Here is a 16,548-nt window from a genome sequence, read left to right as displayed (position 1 = left end):
CTTCGTGGGGACCGGCTCTCCTTTCCGTTGTCTCCTCGTTCCAGTCATCAGAGAAACAGAGTAAAAGGCCAGAAGAAGAGCGGAGATAACGAGGCGGACAGCGGCGAGTGGATGGCAGGGTGAATGAGAAGGAGCGAGAAGGGCGGCACAGAGAAAGGGGCGAAACAGACCGGACAGAGAGGAGAGTGAAAAAGAGACACGATGGACGTTGGTCCAACGGCGGCGCGGCGCGGCGCGGCGTGGCGAGGCGAGGCGAGGCCGGGTCTCTCTCGGACGCGAATTCACGCACGCACGCACGCACGCACACACACGTTTGCGTCTAAATATAATGCGCACTGGCGCACCGCGTTGCAGAGGCGTACGCGCGCGAACCCGCATACACGCTCCTCTCTCGTTTGTCCCTCTATGTATAACTTCACGTTCCGAGTGTGCCACTCGGTGCCGCGAATGCACGCAGCTGCCGCTGCATCGTCGGTGCATACTGCACGCACACGCGACGTTGCAGCCAGCCTAGACCTAGACCCACTGAGCTAGCCTAGACCCGCGGATATATATGGTCTGGTGGGGAGAAACAGGAAGATGCGGGAAGGGGCGAAGAGGGGGCTGGCTGTCTCTAGTACTATCGGAGAAAGTGAACGGGCATCAAGTACCGACGCGCTAGTTCTCCGCTCACCAAACTTTTCCTCTCGCCACCTCTCGCTATCGTTCTATCCTTTCCTCCCGTTTTCGGGATTCGATCGATACCTAATCGAAATCATTTTTCATCCCTTTCAATGGATTCATGTCTCTTCGCTTTTCACGATTTTCAGTATAATTTGTCGTTCCGTTACGTAATATCGTGGGATGGGTGCAGGTCCAACTATCGACTTATTTACATTCTCGTTGCAATCTTTATCTTATTATTGTAATTATTATAACGCGACAGATAAGAGTCTCGTTCCATGTGATCGGTGTCAATGCCACTGACCCAAATCATCTCGCTCGATCGGGTTTTATCGACGCTCGGGCGGGAATGGAAGGGAAAGCGTGTAGAATTTTTGGCAATTGCCGGGTCTAGGTTATCTTTCGCGCGTTGACCAAGATAAAGTCCTCTGAATTTCAAGAGTGCACTATCGTTGCGTCGTCGCTCTCGCCATATTACGAACACAACCACGTCCAGCTTATCGGATAATTGTTTGCGTAATAATCTTCTGGAATGCTCGTCCTTATTTCTTCGCCTCTTGGGCGATTTCTTCGATGAATATTAAATTACCCCGTTCGGTAATTCTGAACCGTGTATCAATGGCTTTGATATCTCAATACTTAGCAACGTGTAATACACTGTTAATCCTTCCGTTACACTCGGTGGTCTCTCGTAACGAGCGTTCGAGAAAGGTCTTACGCGAAATATATGCGTGTACAGGCCTAAAATAAATCAACTCGGAGATGGTTACGGTGGCTCGTTACGCTCGGATCTCAATTAAGAGGCAGAGAATCAAAGGGTTGAAGTTGCCAGTTCCCTTCGCCAGAGCAGAGGAGCGAGAGGTCCCTGTCTCCGGTCAGAATTTATACAGACCGACAGTTTTGCCGGGTCGAGAAGAGACAGGGCGGTATTACCTCCCGCCTCTAAATTCGGTATCAGCCGACCATTAAATATCCCCGTGGGTATTTTGCGCCACCAACTTTCCCTCTCTCCTTCTCTCTCTCTCTCTCTCTGTCTGTTCCCGTTGCTTCTTCGAGGAGGCACACACGCTCTCTCCTCGTCCGCTGCAAGAAGTTGCGCCCACCGAGAGTGCGCACGATGGTCACTGACCTCGCACACGTCGTGTCCGTGACGACGGAAGAGGAGTCACGCATTCTTCCCATTCGGCCGTCGTCGTCTTGACCTCTGTCCGCCTGGCTGGCGAACGAAAAGAATGCGCGCGACGTAGGCAGCGCACACATGCACCCGATTGGTCCGGGAATATAGACGCCTCTTTCGCTATGCGAATTTCACTGGTTGTGTCGAAAGGGCCAGCTATCATCTTGCCCTCCCCGAGTACGCTTCCGTGCAACCTTAGGCTTATCTTATTTAAAGGGAGGAGTGTGCCATCGCAAATGGTGGGAGATCCCTTTCGTTGCATTGCTCCAGAGTGTACACCAGAGAGTACGCTATTCTCCAGGGGGGAAAAGGCGAATATTCGTCTGGTGTAACGTAAGTCAAGCGTACGTATCGCATTCGTTCGTCGAAGAAGAGAGTTTATTCAACGGTCGATGATGAAACCACGTTGCATTGCTTCTTTTTTCTTTTTTATTCCCCCGATCTTCCGTCGAACGACGTCTGCCGACGACTGAGTTAATGACTACCAAGTAGCCGGGGTACACAGGCGCTAGACCAGTCTGGAGATGCTAACGCGCGACTGGACGCCGTGTGCATTTATAATGCAGCCTAGATGCCGGACGACGTATTTTTTACGCTTTCAGGAATCCCGAGCGTGAGACGGGTATAACGATACGCACCTTACCGATGTTCGACGAAGTTATCGTGTTATCCCCCGTCTGAATCGGTGATCTCGAAACCGCTCGTAGAACGGCTGCAATTTCCTGAAGTGCAGGCACCCGTGTACAGGCACACGGACGCGCGTCCACCTAGATAGGAGAATAATGGGCTGCAAGGAAGACATAGGGTGGTAGCCGTCGTCTTGGCCGTCTGACGATCGCGTCGTAGCGTTCGAGACTTCCGGATACCAGGCTAGAGTTAGATACGAAGAGCTGTGATACGTGCAGCAGGAAACTAGTAATAAGAATCCCATCGAACGATCGACGAACTCGCTAAGAAACGTATCCCGCAAACGATGCACGCTCGCGATTATTCTTCGTTCTATCGAAGCTCGAAAGATTGTTTTTCGTTTATTATCATAATTTATCGTCACATTTTATCGATCCCTGCCTCGTCGCGACTTCTCGTTGGGAAAAGCCTGCGGACCTAGGAGAATAAGTTGCAAGTCGCAGGATCGTGTGTAACTCTGTTACCCGGCGCATCGATACACGCGTCCACCGTTCAACATATAATCTCTTCTCGGTTGCTATTTTTCTCAAGCATTTCCGTTTCGCGAGATGGAGGGAAGAGCGGTTTTGCAGTGTCCGTCGGTGGAGGGGAGAGAGGATCGGGAAGAGGGAATCGCGAAGCCCACACGTTTGACGTACGTTTTATAGGCAGCCAAGGTGGACGCGTAGAAAAAGCACTCGAGCTGCGGACGTAAATCTCGTTCTTTTCGTTAGCTTCGGACAGTCCAGAAGCGTGTGGTATTCTATCCCGCTCGGCTGCCGCTTCGAGGAACACAGAAACAGCCGAGAAATAACGCCGTTCCGCCCACGTCTGTCTATTGGCAAACGCAACAACATTCTTTTTGTCACCGTGGTTGTTGCCTCTTTCGCCCGCGAAAAGATCAAAGAGCAGAGAGACTTTTACCTCGTCGTCCTTCGGGTCTTTCGGGTGTTTCTCGATGGAAACCGAACGCAATTTCGAATCCCACCTTCGTTTCGATCTTTCCTCCGTGCGAACGTATCATTTTCTATTCTTTTCCTTCGGTATGCGCTATCCTTTTATCCCTTTCCGGGTGCTAAGAAACAAAGAGAGGCTGATACACGTGCGCGCAAAGCGGCTCGCAATTTCAACGGGTTTCGGGGTTAAAGATAGTATCCCGAGGCAGTAGGGTAACATAATAGGCCGGGATGGGGGTCTGGGTCTAACGAGAGAAAGAGAAAAAGGGAGAGGAAGGAAGGAGTGGACGTCGAGACTGGCGGTAGTAGGGAGATGCAGAAGTAGAAGGAACACGTGAAAAACAGAGATGCTTGTAAAAGCAAAGCGAGCCCGTGTAACAGAGAAAAGGAGACAACGACGACGACGGGAACGTCGTCGTCGTCGTCGTCGTCGTCGCCGACGGCGTCGTCACTGTGTGCAACACGGTGCATCGGACTAGCCAGTCGCGAATGGAGGTGGAGAAGAGAGAAGGAGGAGAAGGATAGAGTAGTTAAGTTAGTCTGTCGGTCAGTGACTGCCTGACTTTCCCGGCGCAGCTGAAGGTCAACTCTCCCCTTCTCTCGACCTCATCCTCATCCTCCCCCTCTTCTTCCTCGTCTTCTTCCTCCTCTAACCCACTCCACACCACCCGCTGAACCGCTGCCATTCCCTCTCAAAGCTACTACCAACACACCTCTCTCGAACCCATCTTTATCCTTTCCTTCTACTTCTACTTCATCTACTTCTTCTTCTTCTTCTTCCTTCCTCTCTCATCGTATTCTTCGATACGAGCACTCGTACCGCTATACACACAACTCGAAAACTTACTACTATAATCTCGTGTAGAGGAACGATTGCACACGCAGACGATCGCTTTGTTTATGCGGTACCAACACTTTCGGTGCCTTTTCTCTTCACACTCGTGTCACTCCATCCTTCTTCCGCCGGTTCGTGCCTCCTCCCCACGGGTTGAGGGTCATTCGTGCACTTAGGTGCACGCGGAATTCCGCCTCCAAGTCCTGGTACGTGAGAACTCGCCTTCCTACACATCTACACCATCCTATCTCCCAGCGTGTTTCTCTATCGTTCGCCGTTTCAGCAAATCGAAATTCCCCTTTTCGTATCGTACGGTTAGACGTAGGCGTACGCGAGATGCGAACGCGGATAAAAAATGTTTACAAATTTCTTTCTGCTTTTTTCGTCCTCTGATCACGGTCGCGAACGATATCGCGAAGAAATAACGGTGCGCTTATTGGTACAGTAACTCGTCCGAAGGAAATCGTACGATAAGTCACCGCATACGCGTATCCGAAGCTTCAATTGCGATAATGCCACCGACTAAACGACGGGTTCACGGCTATTACCGTCACTTTTCTCCATCTTTTTCTTCCTTCTGTATATCAGTTAATTATTGCCGCGAATATTTTCGTTGCCGCCGCGCCGGGGAGAGGAAAAATGAAACCAACGCGACTTTTTACCATTGATAAACGGCCAGCTGTAAACGAGGCGTTACTCGAAATTAATTACCCGACGCTTATAACAGTGGTCATCCGTGTTTGAACGCATTCGTCGTGAAATACACTTCACGGTTGCCCCGAAGTTTCATCATTTCATTGAAATTTCTTTTCCAAACGCGAATTCACTTCTCGTTGTCTTCACTTTCGGTCTTTTCTACCCGTTCTTCTACCACTACCGATTCGTACGTTCCTGGATATATCCCTACCACTCGACGAGATGATCCTCCTCTCCCTCTCTATCCCTCCCTTTTCGCTATACTTGTACTTCCGGCCGCGAGGCTAGCGCGAAATTCTTGCAAAATAAACGGCAGTCACGACTCCCTGGATAACTTTCGATCCTTCGCTTCTATTTTACTCTTTCTCCCTTCTCTCTCTCCTTTTTATACGTATTTTTAACTATCGACTCGTTACCGGCTTCTACACCTAAACTTCCTGCCGCCGCTGTCAGGAAGAACGGCTACATTGAGTCGACACTTGTTTGCCCGCCTTCTTTTACTTTCCCCCGATTCTTCTTGCCTAATTTCATTTTCAAATCAATTTTTTACGATAAGTGTGTAATTAAAATTCCGTGTCGTCGACGGTATTGTTCAGCGTAAAATTGGAACGGTCATCGTAGAACGTATATCGCAAGCATATCTCGTAACTGTTTCCTCGAACGAAGTTTCTATTGCGCAAACGTTCGAGCGTCAATAGAAAATCGTCATAGAGTAGTATCCCATCTCTCCCTTCTCCTCTTTGTGCAACAGAACCGTCGGTCTCTTCCATGCGTCACGAAAACAGTGGTGTACGTACATAACACCAGTATACGCGATGCATCGCGTCTCTAGCGGTGTTCCTTCGCTATACACCACGTCAGTGGTATAGGTCAGTGAAGTAGTAGCTCCCCACCAGGCGCCTCCTAGACAACGGGTCTACGATTGACTCATCTAGCCAGTCATACGGCGCGTAAACACGATCCGCTCCAGCTGTTCTCTCCGCTCTTTTACTCTCGATCCTCGTACCATCTCTCTTCCTCAACCCTCCTCTTTCCTCGTCAAAGTTTTACCTATCTTTCTCCCTCTCGTCGGGCAACCAGAGTGTAGTACACGGATCCTGAGAACAACGGGGCGTTCTCTTTATTTTTAGAGGCACCTCGAGAATTCGGTTCCCTGCCTCCCCATCTTTTTGTCTGCCGGGTTATTCCTTCCTTTTCTTTCAACCTACCTTCTTCCCTCTCTGCCGGTTGGCTCGGAAGCAGAGAAAAGCAGCCTCGCGAATAGAGGAGGAGGAATCGTTCAACCGCGCGCGCCTCCACGGAACTACGTGGAACGAGGAGGAGAGGGATAGAGAGGCGAGGCGTAGAGCAGGAGAGAAGGTAGAACGAGTTCCGATTTTAGCGCAGTCGCGGCCGCCTCAGAACGAGCGGCGCTATTATGCACTAGTAGCTTGATGGCGTCACCCGTGCAACCTTGGCTCGGGTCAGTCCTCTATCATACACTGCAGCCAGAGTTCCCCTACCCCTTTCAGTTTCACCCTCTCTTTCTATCCTGCCCTCTTCGACGTCTCCTCTTTCACTCATGTTCGCTTCTTCCCTGCTACCTCGTCTCTCTTCTCTTCATTTGGCTCCGCTTAACCCTCTTCTCTCTCCTCTTCTTCGCTCTCTCTGCTCGCACACACGGCACTGGCCACACGACCAGTGGCGTAAGAATACTTTCTATTTCGAGGCATCCCAACTCCAGGGAGTTCCTTCCTTTCGCAGAAGCCGCAGAACGATTCCACGACGAAATTTTAATCAACCTGTGTATGTGTGCGAAAGAGCTGTCACAGAGAAATATAGGGGACGGTCTAGCCGATGATGAATTCGTTACGAAACCAGGTTTATGAAACATATAAAATTCCCATTTCTCGGTAATGCGCTATCTTTGATTCTTGATAGACGACTATTAATAGATCCGGTTAAGTACGATGTGTACTTAAGGGATAAGGTGTGTAAATCTTCTTGATAAATTCCATTTCTTTGTCGCGTTATAAATGAACAACTATCGGAAGTGGATACCCCGCAACGAGTCGAGAAAAAGTTATTAGCGGAACGCGAAAGATCAGTAGATCAGGTCCTCCTTTGGTCAGACCCGTCCGGTCTGACGTGCTACAGGGTAAGATCACTGCTTCCCATTAATTTTCCTTCCATCTGACAGAAATCTATCGTGCCCGTTGAGGGTTAAAAACATACAATTTCCTGTATTAACCAGTAATATTATTAAACGATGTAAATAGACGAAGGTGGTTCGATAAATAAACTTGGGTTAATACGAGCGGCTGAAAAAACTGGTTCGCATCTCGTTAAGTTTCATTCTTTCGCATAACGCTGCTGCGTTCCGTTTTTCAGTAGCGAAAAAACGTAATAACCGGATTTACCCTGTAATTAAATCGATGATTATCTACGTTAACTTCTAGCGTAATAAGCTCACGGTGGTGTCATCCGACAAAGATCGCGTAAACCCAGATCCTCGGTGTTGCGCTTCGATCTCCACTCGTTCTTAATTAACATAATCATAGCCCTGCTATCTATGTATGTAATTAACTCGTTTCCCTTATTCTTTATCTACATCTGTTATTTCTCTTTCTGTTCCAGTGTCCGAAAGCTATAGCAGTTACGTGAATTCGATGTACGCGAGCGGTGGTCAGTTCGCAACTCCGTGCACGCCAAGCCCGCCAAGGGGACCCGGCGGTGTTCCAACGAGCGTGATCCAAGCGGCTACCAGCTCGGTTTCCGACGACCTGTACCTCCTAGAGTTAGGCTTCCCTCCCCGATCGAAAAAGAACAAGCTGAAGAAACCGCGTCAAGGCGACGGAGCGGCGGTGAAGAGGAAATCCCGCGAGGGTTCGACCACCTACCTATGGGAGTTTCTGTTGAAGCTGCTTCAGGATCGTGAATACTGTCCCCGATACATCAAGTGGACGAATCGCGAACGTGGTGTCTTTAAACTGGTCGACAGCAAGGCGGTGTCTCGTCTGTGGGGTTTGCACAAGAACAAACCGGATATGAACTATGAAACGATGGGCCGAGCCCTGCGTTATTATTACCAGCGTGGTATACTCGCGAAGGTCGATGGACAGAGGCTGGTCTATCAGTTTGTCGACGTGCCGAAAGATATTATAGAAATCGACTGTACCGGCGCGTGAGACAGGGCTCGAGCTACGAGGGAGGAACACGATAGAAGACGAGCCGTATGGCAAATGAATGATTTGCGTGTTCGCGTTGCAATCGTACGGAGCAACTCTTCCTGCCACAACGTGCCGATCTGGCACACCCCTCAGACGATCTAAAGCATATGCCCTCTCTCTGACTTCGTTCGTTCCTTGTTCTGTCACGCTGGTCCCTCGTTTTACGCGAACTCTCGATTACGACCGGTCTCCCTTTACGCGGTTGACAATCGCTTACCCCCCTTGTAGATACGATCACCCGGTTTACGTCCGTACGCGTTCAGGAATAACAGTGCCAATACCGATATTGTTCATGTTCGTTCAAAATTTTTACCTAAATTCTGGCACGAGAGTACCGCGTAAGCGGAAATCTATGTATTAAAGGAGTACCGTGGAAAGCGAGGGATCAATATACATATATACCTATAAGGGTATGTATATTAATGAACATATAAAGAAACAAAATGTACGAACGCTGCCGCGAGAGGATGAATGTTTTTGTTTTGTCAATGCGACAGCTACCAATAATTCGTTCACCGTAATTTCGTCCTTCTTTGGTCTTTCTTTTTTTGTTACTTTTTTGACGGTGTACGTCCGATAGTAATCGTACTAAGCTTTACAACGTTCAATATATATATATATATATATATGTATAAAGAAGGAGTATAATTAAATAAATATATGTATATATATATATATGCGTTGAGCTCGTTCAAATTTGTACAAAATTTAGTTCATAAAGATAAATGATGCTACGGCACAAGTGTTACTAAATGTATTTTAATCGAGAGGAAAGGGAAAAAAAGATGAATCTAGTATGGACAAATTACTTAACCTATAGTCGGATTATAGGCGAACAATTGTACATTGAAGAGCGCGCGATAAATTATTTATTGTATATTAGATGATTATATATGTTACCTAGAACAAAAAAAGAAATTGTTATATATGTGTCGACGAAGAGAAATGCGGACAAGAAAAGAGAATGTGTAGGGAGTATACACATTTTACACGCACGTAAACGTGGAAAGTTTAGGAAAACAAAAAGAAAAACGAAACGAAATGAGGGCTGTGAAAAGATTCAGAAAGGAGGAAATATGATAGAGCGGATACGATGAAGATGTTTTAAAAAGAAAATAGAAAAAAAAAAAGATGTTTTACGGAGCGAGCTCAGGGAGAGGTACAACATTATTATACAGACAAACATAAACTCGTTACGCGTACATGCAACACATTTGCACAGACACAACCAATCACACGATACACATTATATTTTTTTAAATGTAAGCGAGAGAAAGGGCGACTCTTCTTTTTGAGCTGAGGGTTCAACAACGTAAGGTGCTGGCTATACACAAGAGGTCCAAGAATGTTATTTAGCAAGCTAGTGTTACTAATTCATTAAAAGAAAAAAAAAAGATTATTGAGAAACAGACATTATATCTCTGTATATATAAAAATACACCTTTAGTATATATATATATATATATATTATTGAATATTATATATATATTATATGAATATATATTGTATGTTATGTAGTAAATGGAGCGAGTTAAATGTGTCTCTATGAGATTTTTCCGTCACGTCGGCGTATTAAGGAAGTTATGCAACCGTCTTCGTACGATGTCTCGGTTCGAGTATTTCATTTTGTAAAAAATAAACGCGAGTTTCCGTTTTTTTATTCTAGTTGTATACGCGACGGGGATGATGGAAGGAGTTGGTGTACGTTCGATTGTTAAAAGTTCGAACGATTTATCTCTTGATCACGCGTCCCAAAACACAAAACGCACACTATATAGCGTGGTCTTTCGTGCTCATCCGAATCAGGGACATCGTACTTTTTAAACGTTTAGGATATTTTAGCCTTCCTGGCGCACGGGGCCGTTCGAACACGATAAGTTAGAGTGAAATTTAATTTATTGAACTGCCCCGGAACCTCTCAGACTACCCCTTTCCCCAAAGGACGTGACGTGCGAGTGCAAGCGTATCCTATATAGTAATAAGTTTTGTACATAGAGATTCGTTGAAAGCATACTTAGGAAGAACATATTACGCAGGTTATCGTTGGGAATGAGAAATGAGAAACAAAGAATAAGAAGGGCCAGTGATACCTTTGAGGTTCGTGGCTCTATTTCGGTTAGATACATACGTGGTTCTTCTTGACGATCACCTTCAAACATTTTGATGAAGAAAGAAAATACAGTAAATAATAGATAAAAACGATCAAGTGCTGCCAATAATGCCTGTAAACGGTCCCTTGCATTTGTTTCTGCCGCTGAAAGAAAGAAAAATAATACAAGCAACGTATAAAGAGTATAAATGAAATGTCTTATTGTAAAACGTATAAAGAAATGTCTTGGGACGCCAGACATACCGATGATACAAAGCGAATTGCCTTCTCTCGTAGTTAACAAAGACGTGTTGCCTTCTAACAAAGAAAACATATAAGAAGTTCTAGCAATTTGTATTGTAATACCATCGATTTTGTCCAGGTACTTAAACAAACAAAAAAAAAAAAGAGAGACCTTTAATAACCCTGTACCTCCCTCACCCTACTACTACTCCACCAACCGTCCCTCCGCCCCTTTTATCAACATAGAATTTTGTAACTTTTGTCAAGAGAAACATATATATATATATATACATATACATATAATGAGAAAAGAGTAAAAAAAGTTGAGAAACATTTTTGGTACACGAAGACTTTTTTCATATCGCACTTTACATACACGTATCGGGTAAAGAAAAATAAATTACGTTTAGAAAAATATTAATAAGCGAAAGGACGAAAAGTAATACATCAGAGTACAATGGACAAAAAAAAAAGCAAGTACCTATATAAAATAGTACCACTTCTATACGTAATAAACCACTTATAAACAATGAATGGACACTGCAACAATAAATCCTATTTTTAGGTGAATTAAATTTACATATACATAACAATTGACTACGCTACAAGATATTTTAACAGATAAGACTTTACTGTAATAGAGATAAATCTATAATTATTTACCTGTAAAATAATACGAAGACACGATGGATTGACGTAAGGAACTCTAATGTAACGTTCTGTGATTCGTTGTTTGTAGGTGAAATTTAATAAAAGATTACTGTATCATAAAGATCGTTTTTAAGTACTCCCATGATTTTACCAGCATTGAATAAACTCTTACTTTTACAGTAAAAACTTATTTTCTCTAAATGTGAGATCTTCTCAAAAAAGCGCCAAGTTCGAAACAACCTCCCCCAACCTGCATTTCCTCTTGTGACGTCATGGTTCCAAATTCGACAATGGCACCATCTATACGAAAAGGGCGCAAACCACTCAACAATTAATCGACTGATTTTCCAAAACAGAATAAGTAGATCGAAGAAAAGTTGACGCCGAATATTAATATTCTTTAATAATTTGTATCTTAAAAAATTGCTTCCCAAAGTGAGCACAGCCGATATGATAATCGTGACTGTTTTACCAGTACATTTTTTACCACACCACGCATTGATTCGAGTAAAGGTAGCTGGTTACGGCACCATTATCAACCGTTAGACCTAAAGCGAAGTGAAACAGCATTAGTCTTGTAGCAACCGCCGAGGAGTGCAGATCTACGTGGTAAATAATATATCTATATTTTATTTTCTGCGTTCATTTACTTTGTTGTATTTATCTTCTTAGCTTATTGAATAAACTCATTAAGAGGACGAACGTGTTCATTTTATTACTGAAGTGTGCATCTTTTACATCCCTGATACCTTTACATCCCCGATTCCTTTACATCCCTGATTCCTTTACATCCCTGATTCCTTTACATCCCTGATTCCCTTACATCCCTGATTCCCTTACATCACTGATTCTTTTACATCCCTGATTCCCTTACATCCCTGATTCCCTTACATCACTGATTCCTTTACAACTCTCATTCCTTTACATCCCTGATTCCTTTACATCCCTGATTTCCTTTACATCCCTGATTTCCTTACATCCCTGATTCCTTTACATCCCTGTATCCTTTACATCTCTGCATTCCTTACATCCCTGTATGCCTTACATCCTTGAAATGACGCTTTCGGCGATCGTAACAGCGCCCTCTGGCAGTAAAAAATGGAACTAAATTTTGCAAAAATTTAAATTTTAAATTATATTTTACGAGACTTTAGACTGAGACTTGGCTATATAGGCCAAGACCCATCCCTTTCAATTATTAATTATTTTATCCTTCTCTACGGTGTCATCGGTCCTTTGGGGTCCCAGACACCCCAGGATGTAATCAGAACGGTATGCATACAGCACCGCCAGTGCTGAGGGGTCCCTGATACCCCAGATGCAATCGGGTCGGTACGTACAGAGCGCCAATAGTGTTTCGGGCTCCCAGACACCCCAGGACGAAATGAACACGGTATGTACAGAGCGCCAATAGTGCTTCGGGGTCCCAGACACCCCAGGACGAAATGAACTCGGTATGTACAGAGCGCCAATAGTGCTTCGGGGTCCCAGACACCCCAGGATGTATTCATAACGATACGTATACAGCACCACCAGTGCTCAGGGGTACCTGATACCCCAGCAGCATATCAGGTCGGTATCACCTCCTGTGGCTTGGGGGGCTTAGAATACGGCCACAGTATCCCCTGCCTGTCGTAAGAGGCGACTAAAAGGGGGATGTAAAGGAGCGAGTAAAATGTAAAGAAATAAACAAGTTAAATAGATATAACAATAATTTTATTAATAAACAATTGTAAAATATAAAAATTAATGGTAGTATTGTACTATTTCGCCATTTGTTTGGTTTTTATGTCTTATATTTCCCTATTTCCTATCAAATCCATCGCTATCCTGCATTCACTAATTCCCAATTGTATTTCGCTAGATTCGGTCAAACCCATCACTATTCCGAACAAGTGAGTTCCACGTTTAGTTCATTTTTCGTTCTTATATTTCGCTAGATTCGGTCAGACCCATCACTAGTCCGAACAAGTGAGTTTCACGATTTGTTCGTTTTTCGTTCTTATATTTCGCTAGATCCGGTCAAACCCATCACTATTCCGAACAAGTGAGTTTCACGAATTGTTCGTTTTTCGTTCTTATATTTCGCTAGATTCGGTCAAACCCATCACTATTCCGAACAAGTGAGTTCCACGATTTGTTCATTTTTCGTTCTCATATTTCGCTAGATTCGGTCAAACCCATCACTATTCCGAACAAGTGAGTTTCACGATTTGTTCGTTTTTCGTTCTTATATTTCGCTACTTCCTTGGGGTCCCCGAAACCCCTGATACCCGACCGTCGGTATGCAGAATCATCGGAACTTCGGGGTCCTTAGGAACCCAGAAAATATAATTTGGGTATACAGAATCATTGGTGTTTCGGGGTCTTTAGAACCCCGAGTCGATATAATTTTGGTAAGCAGAATTATAGATGCATCGGGGTTCTTAGAACCCCGAGACAATATAATTTAGATATACAAAATCGTCGGTGCTGCGGGGTCCTTAGAACCCCTGAGACAATGTAATTTAGGTATACAAAATCGTCGGTGCTGCGGGGTCCTTAGAACCCCGAGACAATGTAATTTAGGTGCACAAAATCGACGGTGCTGCGGGGTCCTTAGAACCCCGAGACAATGTAATTTAGGTACACAAAATCGACGGTGCTTCGGGGTCTTTAGAACCCCCAACGATTTAATTTTGGTAGGCAGAATCATAGTTGCTTCGGGGTTCTTAACACCCCAGGATGAAATCAGGTTCGTACGTAGAGGGCACAACTAGTATAATATTCGTACTCGAATTTCTTTCCGGAATTTATTTAATTTACCTCATTTATCTTGTCCCGGGTGTCATAAAGACATCTGAAATTATTTCATTCTTTCCCTCTTTATAGGCCAAGACCCATCCCTTTTAATTATTAATTATTTTGTCCTCCTTTATGGGCCAAGACCCATGCTCCCTAACTATTTCTTATCCTACTCCTCTCTATGGACCAAGGCCTCCCTTGGCAGATATTTATTTCTTCATTCTTTTTATGAGCTTATCCTTATTGCACTGCATCCCTCACATCACTGTCTTCCTTACATCTGCGTATCTTTTACATCCCTTAATTCTGTACATCCCTCCACCCTTTATATCTCTGCATCCCTTACATCCCTTATGTACCTGCAACCCTTATAGCACTGCATCCCTCACATCACTGTCTTCCTTACATCTGCGTATCTTTTACATCCCCTAATTATTTACATCCCTCCACTCTTTATATCTCTGCATCCCTTACATCCCTTATGTCCCTGCAACCCTTATAGCACTGCATCCCTCACATCACTGTCTTCCTTACATCTGCGTATCTTTTACATCCCTTAATTCTTTACATCCCTCCACCCTTTATATCTCTGCATCCCTTACATCCCTTATGTCCCCGCAACCCTTATAGCACTGCATCCCTCACATCACTGTCTTCCTTACATCTCCGTATCTTTTACATCCCTTAATTCTTTACATCCCTCCATCCTTTCCATCCCTGCATCCCTTACATCCCTTATGTCCGTGCAACCCTTATAATAAATATATTACAAAAACTGGTTCGAGTAAAGGTAAGGAAAGGTAAGTAATTTTATAATTTTTAATTTTTGAATTTTCAATTTTTCTCCCTCTAGCGGTAAAAATGTGAACTAAAATTTCGACCTCGAGTCAGCGCCATCTGGTTTTAGAAAAAGGAACTAAATCATGCTGAAATTTTGGCCCTCTAGCGGCAAAAATGTGAACTAAAATTTCGACCTCGAGTCAGCGCCATCTGGTTTTGGAAAAAGGAACTAACGCTTGCCGAAATTTTGGCCCTCTAGCGGCAAAAATGTGAACTAAAATTTCGATGTCGAATCAGCGCCATCTGGTTTTGGAAAAAGGAACTAAATCTTGCTCCATTTTTGGCCCTCTAGCGGCAAAAATGTGAACTAAAATTTTGACGTCGGATCAGCGCCCTCCGGCGATAAAAAATGGAACTAAATTTTGCAAAAATTTAAATTTAAAATTATATTTTACAAGACTTTACTTACCTTTACTTACCTTTACTTACCTTTACTCGAACCAGTGGCCATAAGTATTTTATTTATAATATATTTATTATAAGGGTTGAAAGGGTACAAGGGATGCAGGGAGAATTCAGGGAGTGTAAGGGATACAGAGATATAAAGGGTACAGAGATATCTAGGATATAGAGATGTAAGGGATACTGGGATATAAAGGGTACAGAGATGTAAGGGATACAGAGATATAAAGGGTACAGAGATGTAAGGGATGCAATAATGTAAGGGATGCCGAGGTATAAGGAATGCCGGTATACACGAGATGCAGGAATATGGGGAATGTAGTGATATGAGGGATACAGGGGTGTTAAGGATGCAGACATGTAAGGGATGCAGTGATAAAGGGTTGGGACACGTGAGGTCCTTAAAGGCAAAAAAATAATAAATAATTGGAAAGGTGGAGCCAAGGCCCATGAAGAAGGATAAAATAATAAATGACTGGGGAGGATGGTCCTCGCGAGGCCCAAAAATAGGAGTAAAATAATAAATAAAAGGATAAAATAATAGGTGAGGAACACAGATGTAATAGAATCAACATGTTCATATTCCTAACGAGTTTATTCAATAAGAAGATAAATACAACAAATCCCTCTTTTAATAACGCGAAAACATGTCTGTGAGTGACGCTGAGATGTTATTCTTACAGTGATAGTACAGTAAAACTTGTTAAAAAGGACATCTGATAATATTACATCGGTGCGCAGAAGAGTCGCCGGGGTCCTTGACACCCCAAGATGATAAATTGATACCCAGAATGATTCGCGGGGTCCCCGATACCCCAAGATGTTATTTTGTTGGTGCGCGGTGAGTTGCCGGGGTCCCCGGTACCCCACTACGATTTCGGTCGGTGCGCAGAGTCGCCGGGGTCCTCGATACCCCGAGATGATATTTTGTCGGTGCGCAAAGAGAGTCGCCGGGGTCCTCGATACCCCGAGATGATATTTTGTCGGTGCGCAAAGAGAGTCGCCGGGGTCCCTGAAACCCCAAGATAATATTAGGTCGGTGCGTTGTAAGTCGCTGGGGTCCTCGATACCCAGAGATGATATTTTGGCGGTGCGCAAAGAGAGTCGTCGGGGTCCCAGAAACCCCAATATAATATTAGGTCGGTGCGTAGTATGTCGCCGGGGTCCTCGATACCCCAGATGATATTATGTCGGTGCGCAGAGTCGCCGGGGTCCCTGAAGCCCCAAGATAATATTAGGACGGTGCGCGGAGAGTCACCGGGGTTGCTGACACCCCGGATGCCATAATATCGGTATCCAAAGAAAATTACCCATGCTTAGGGGTCTTTAACACCCCA

The 16,548-nt window shown here is 44.5% G+C and overlaps 1 protein-coding gene across 6 annotated transcripts in view; it reads left to right on the top strand.

Moving 5' to 3' along the window:
- Window positions 1-11,147, top strand: part of Eip74EF (Ecdysone-induced protein E74) — a 109,296-nt gene extending 98,149 nt beyond the window's left edge. For all 6 annotated transcript variants that reach the window (XM_034326414.2, XM_034326416.2, XM_034326417.2 and 3 more), the window contains one exon: window positions 7,610-11,147. In XM_034326414.2, the coding sequence (XP_034182305.1) occupies window positions 7,610-8,160 (551 nt within the window). In that variant the 3' untranslated portion in view covers window positions 8,161-11,147. The remainder of the gene's footprint in view (window positions 1-7,609) is intronic.
- The last annotated feature ends 5,401 nt before the right edge of the window (window positions 11,148-16,548 follow it).

This window comes from Osmia lignaria, chromosome 3, assembly GCF_051020975.1.
Source record: "Osmia lignaria lignaria isolate PbOS001 chromosome 3, iyOsmLign1, whole genome shotgun sequence".
Lineage (NCBI taxonomy): Eukaryota > Metazoa > Arthropoda > Insecta > Hymenoptera > Megachilidae > Osmia > Osmia lignaria.
The sequence above is the reverse complement of the archived record's forward strand: the minus strand, read 5'-3'. Positions and strand labels throughout refer to the sequence as shown.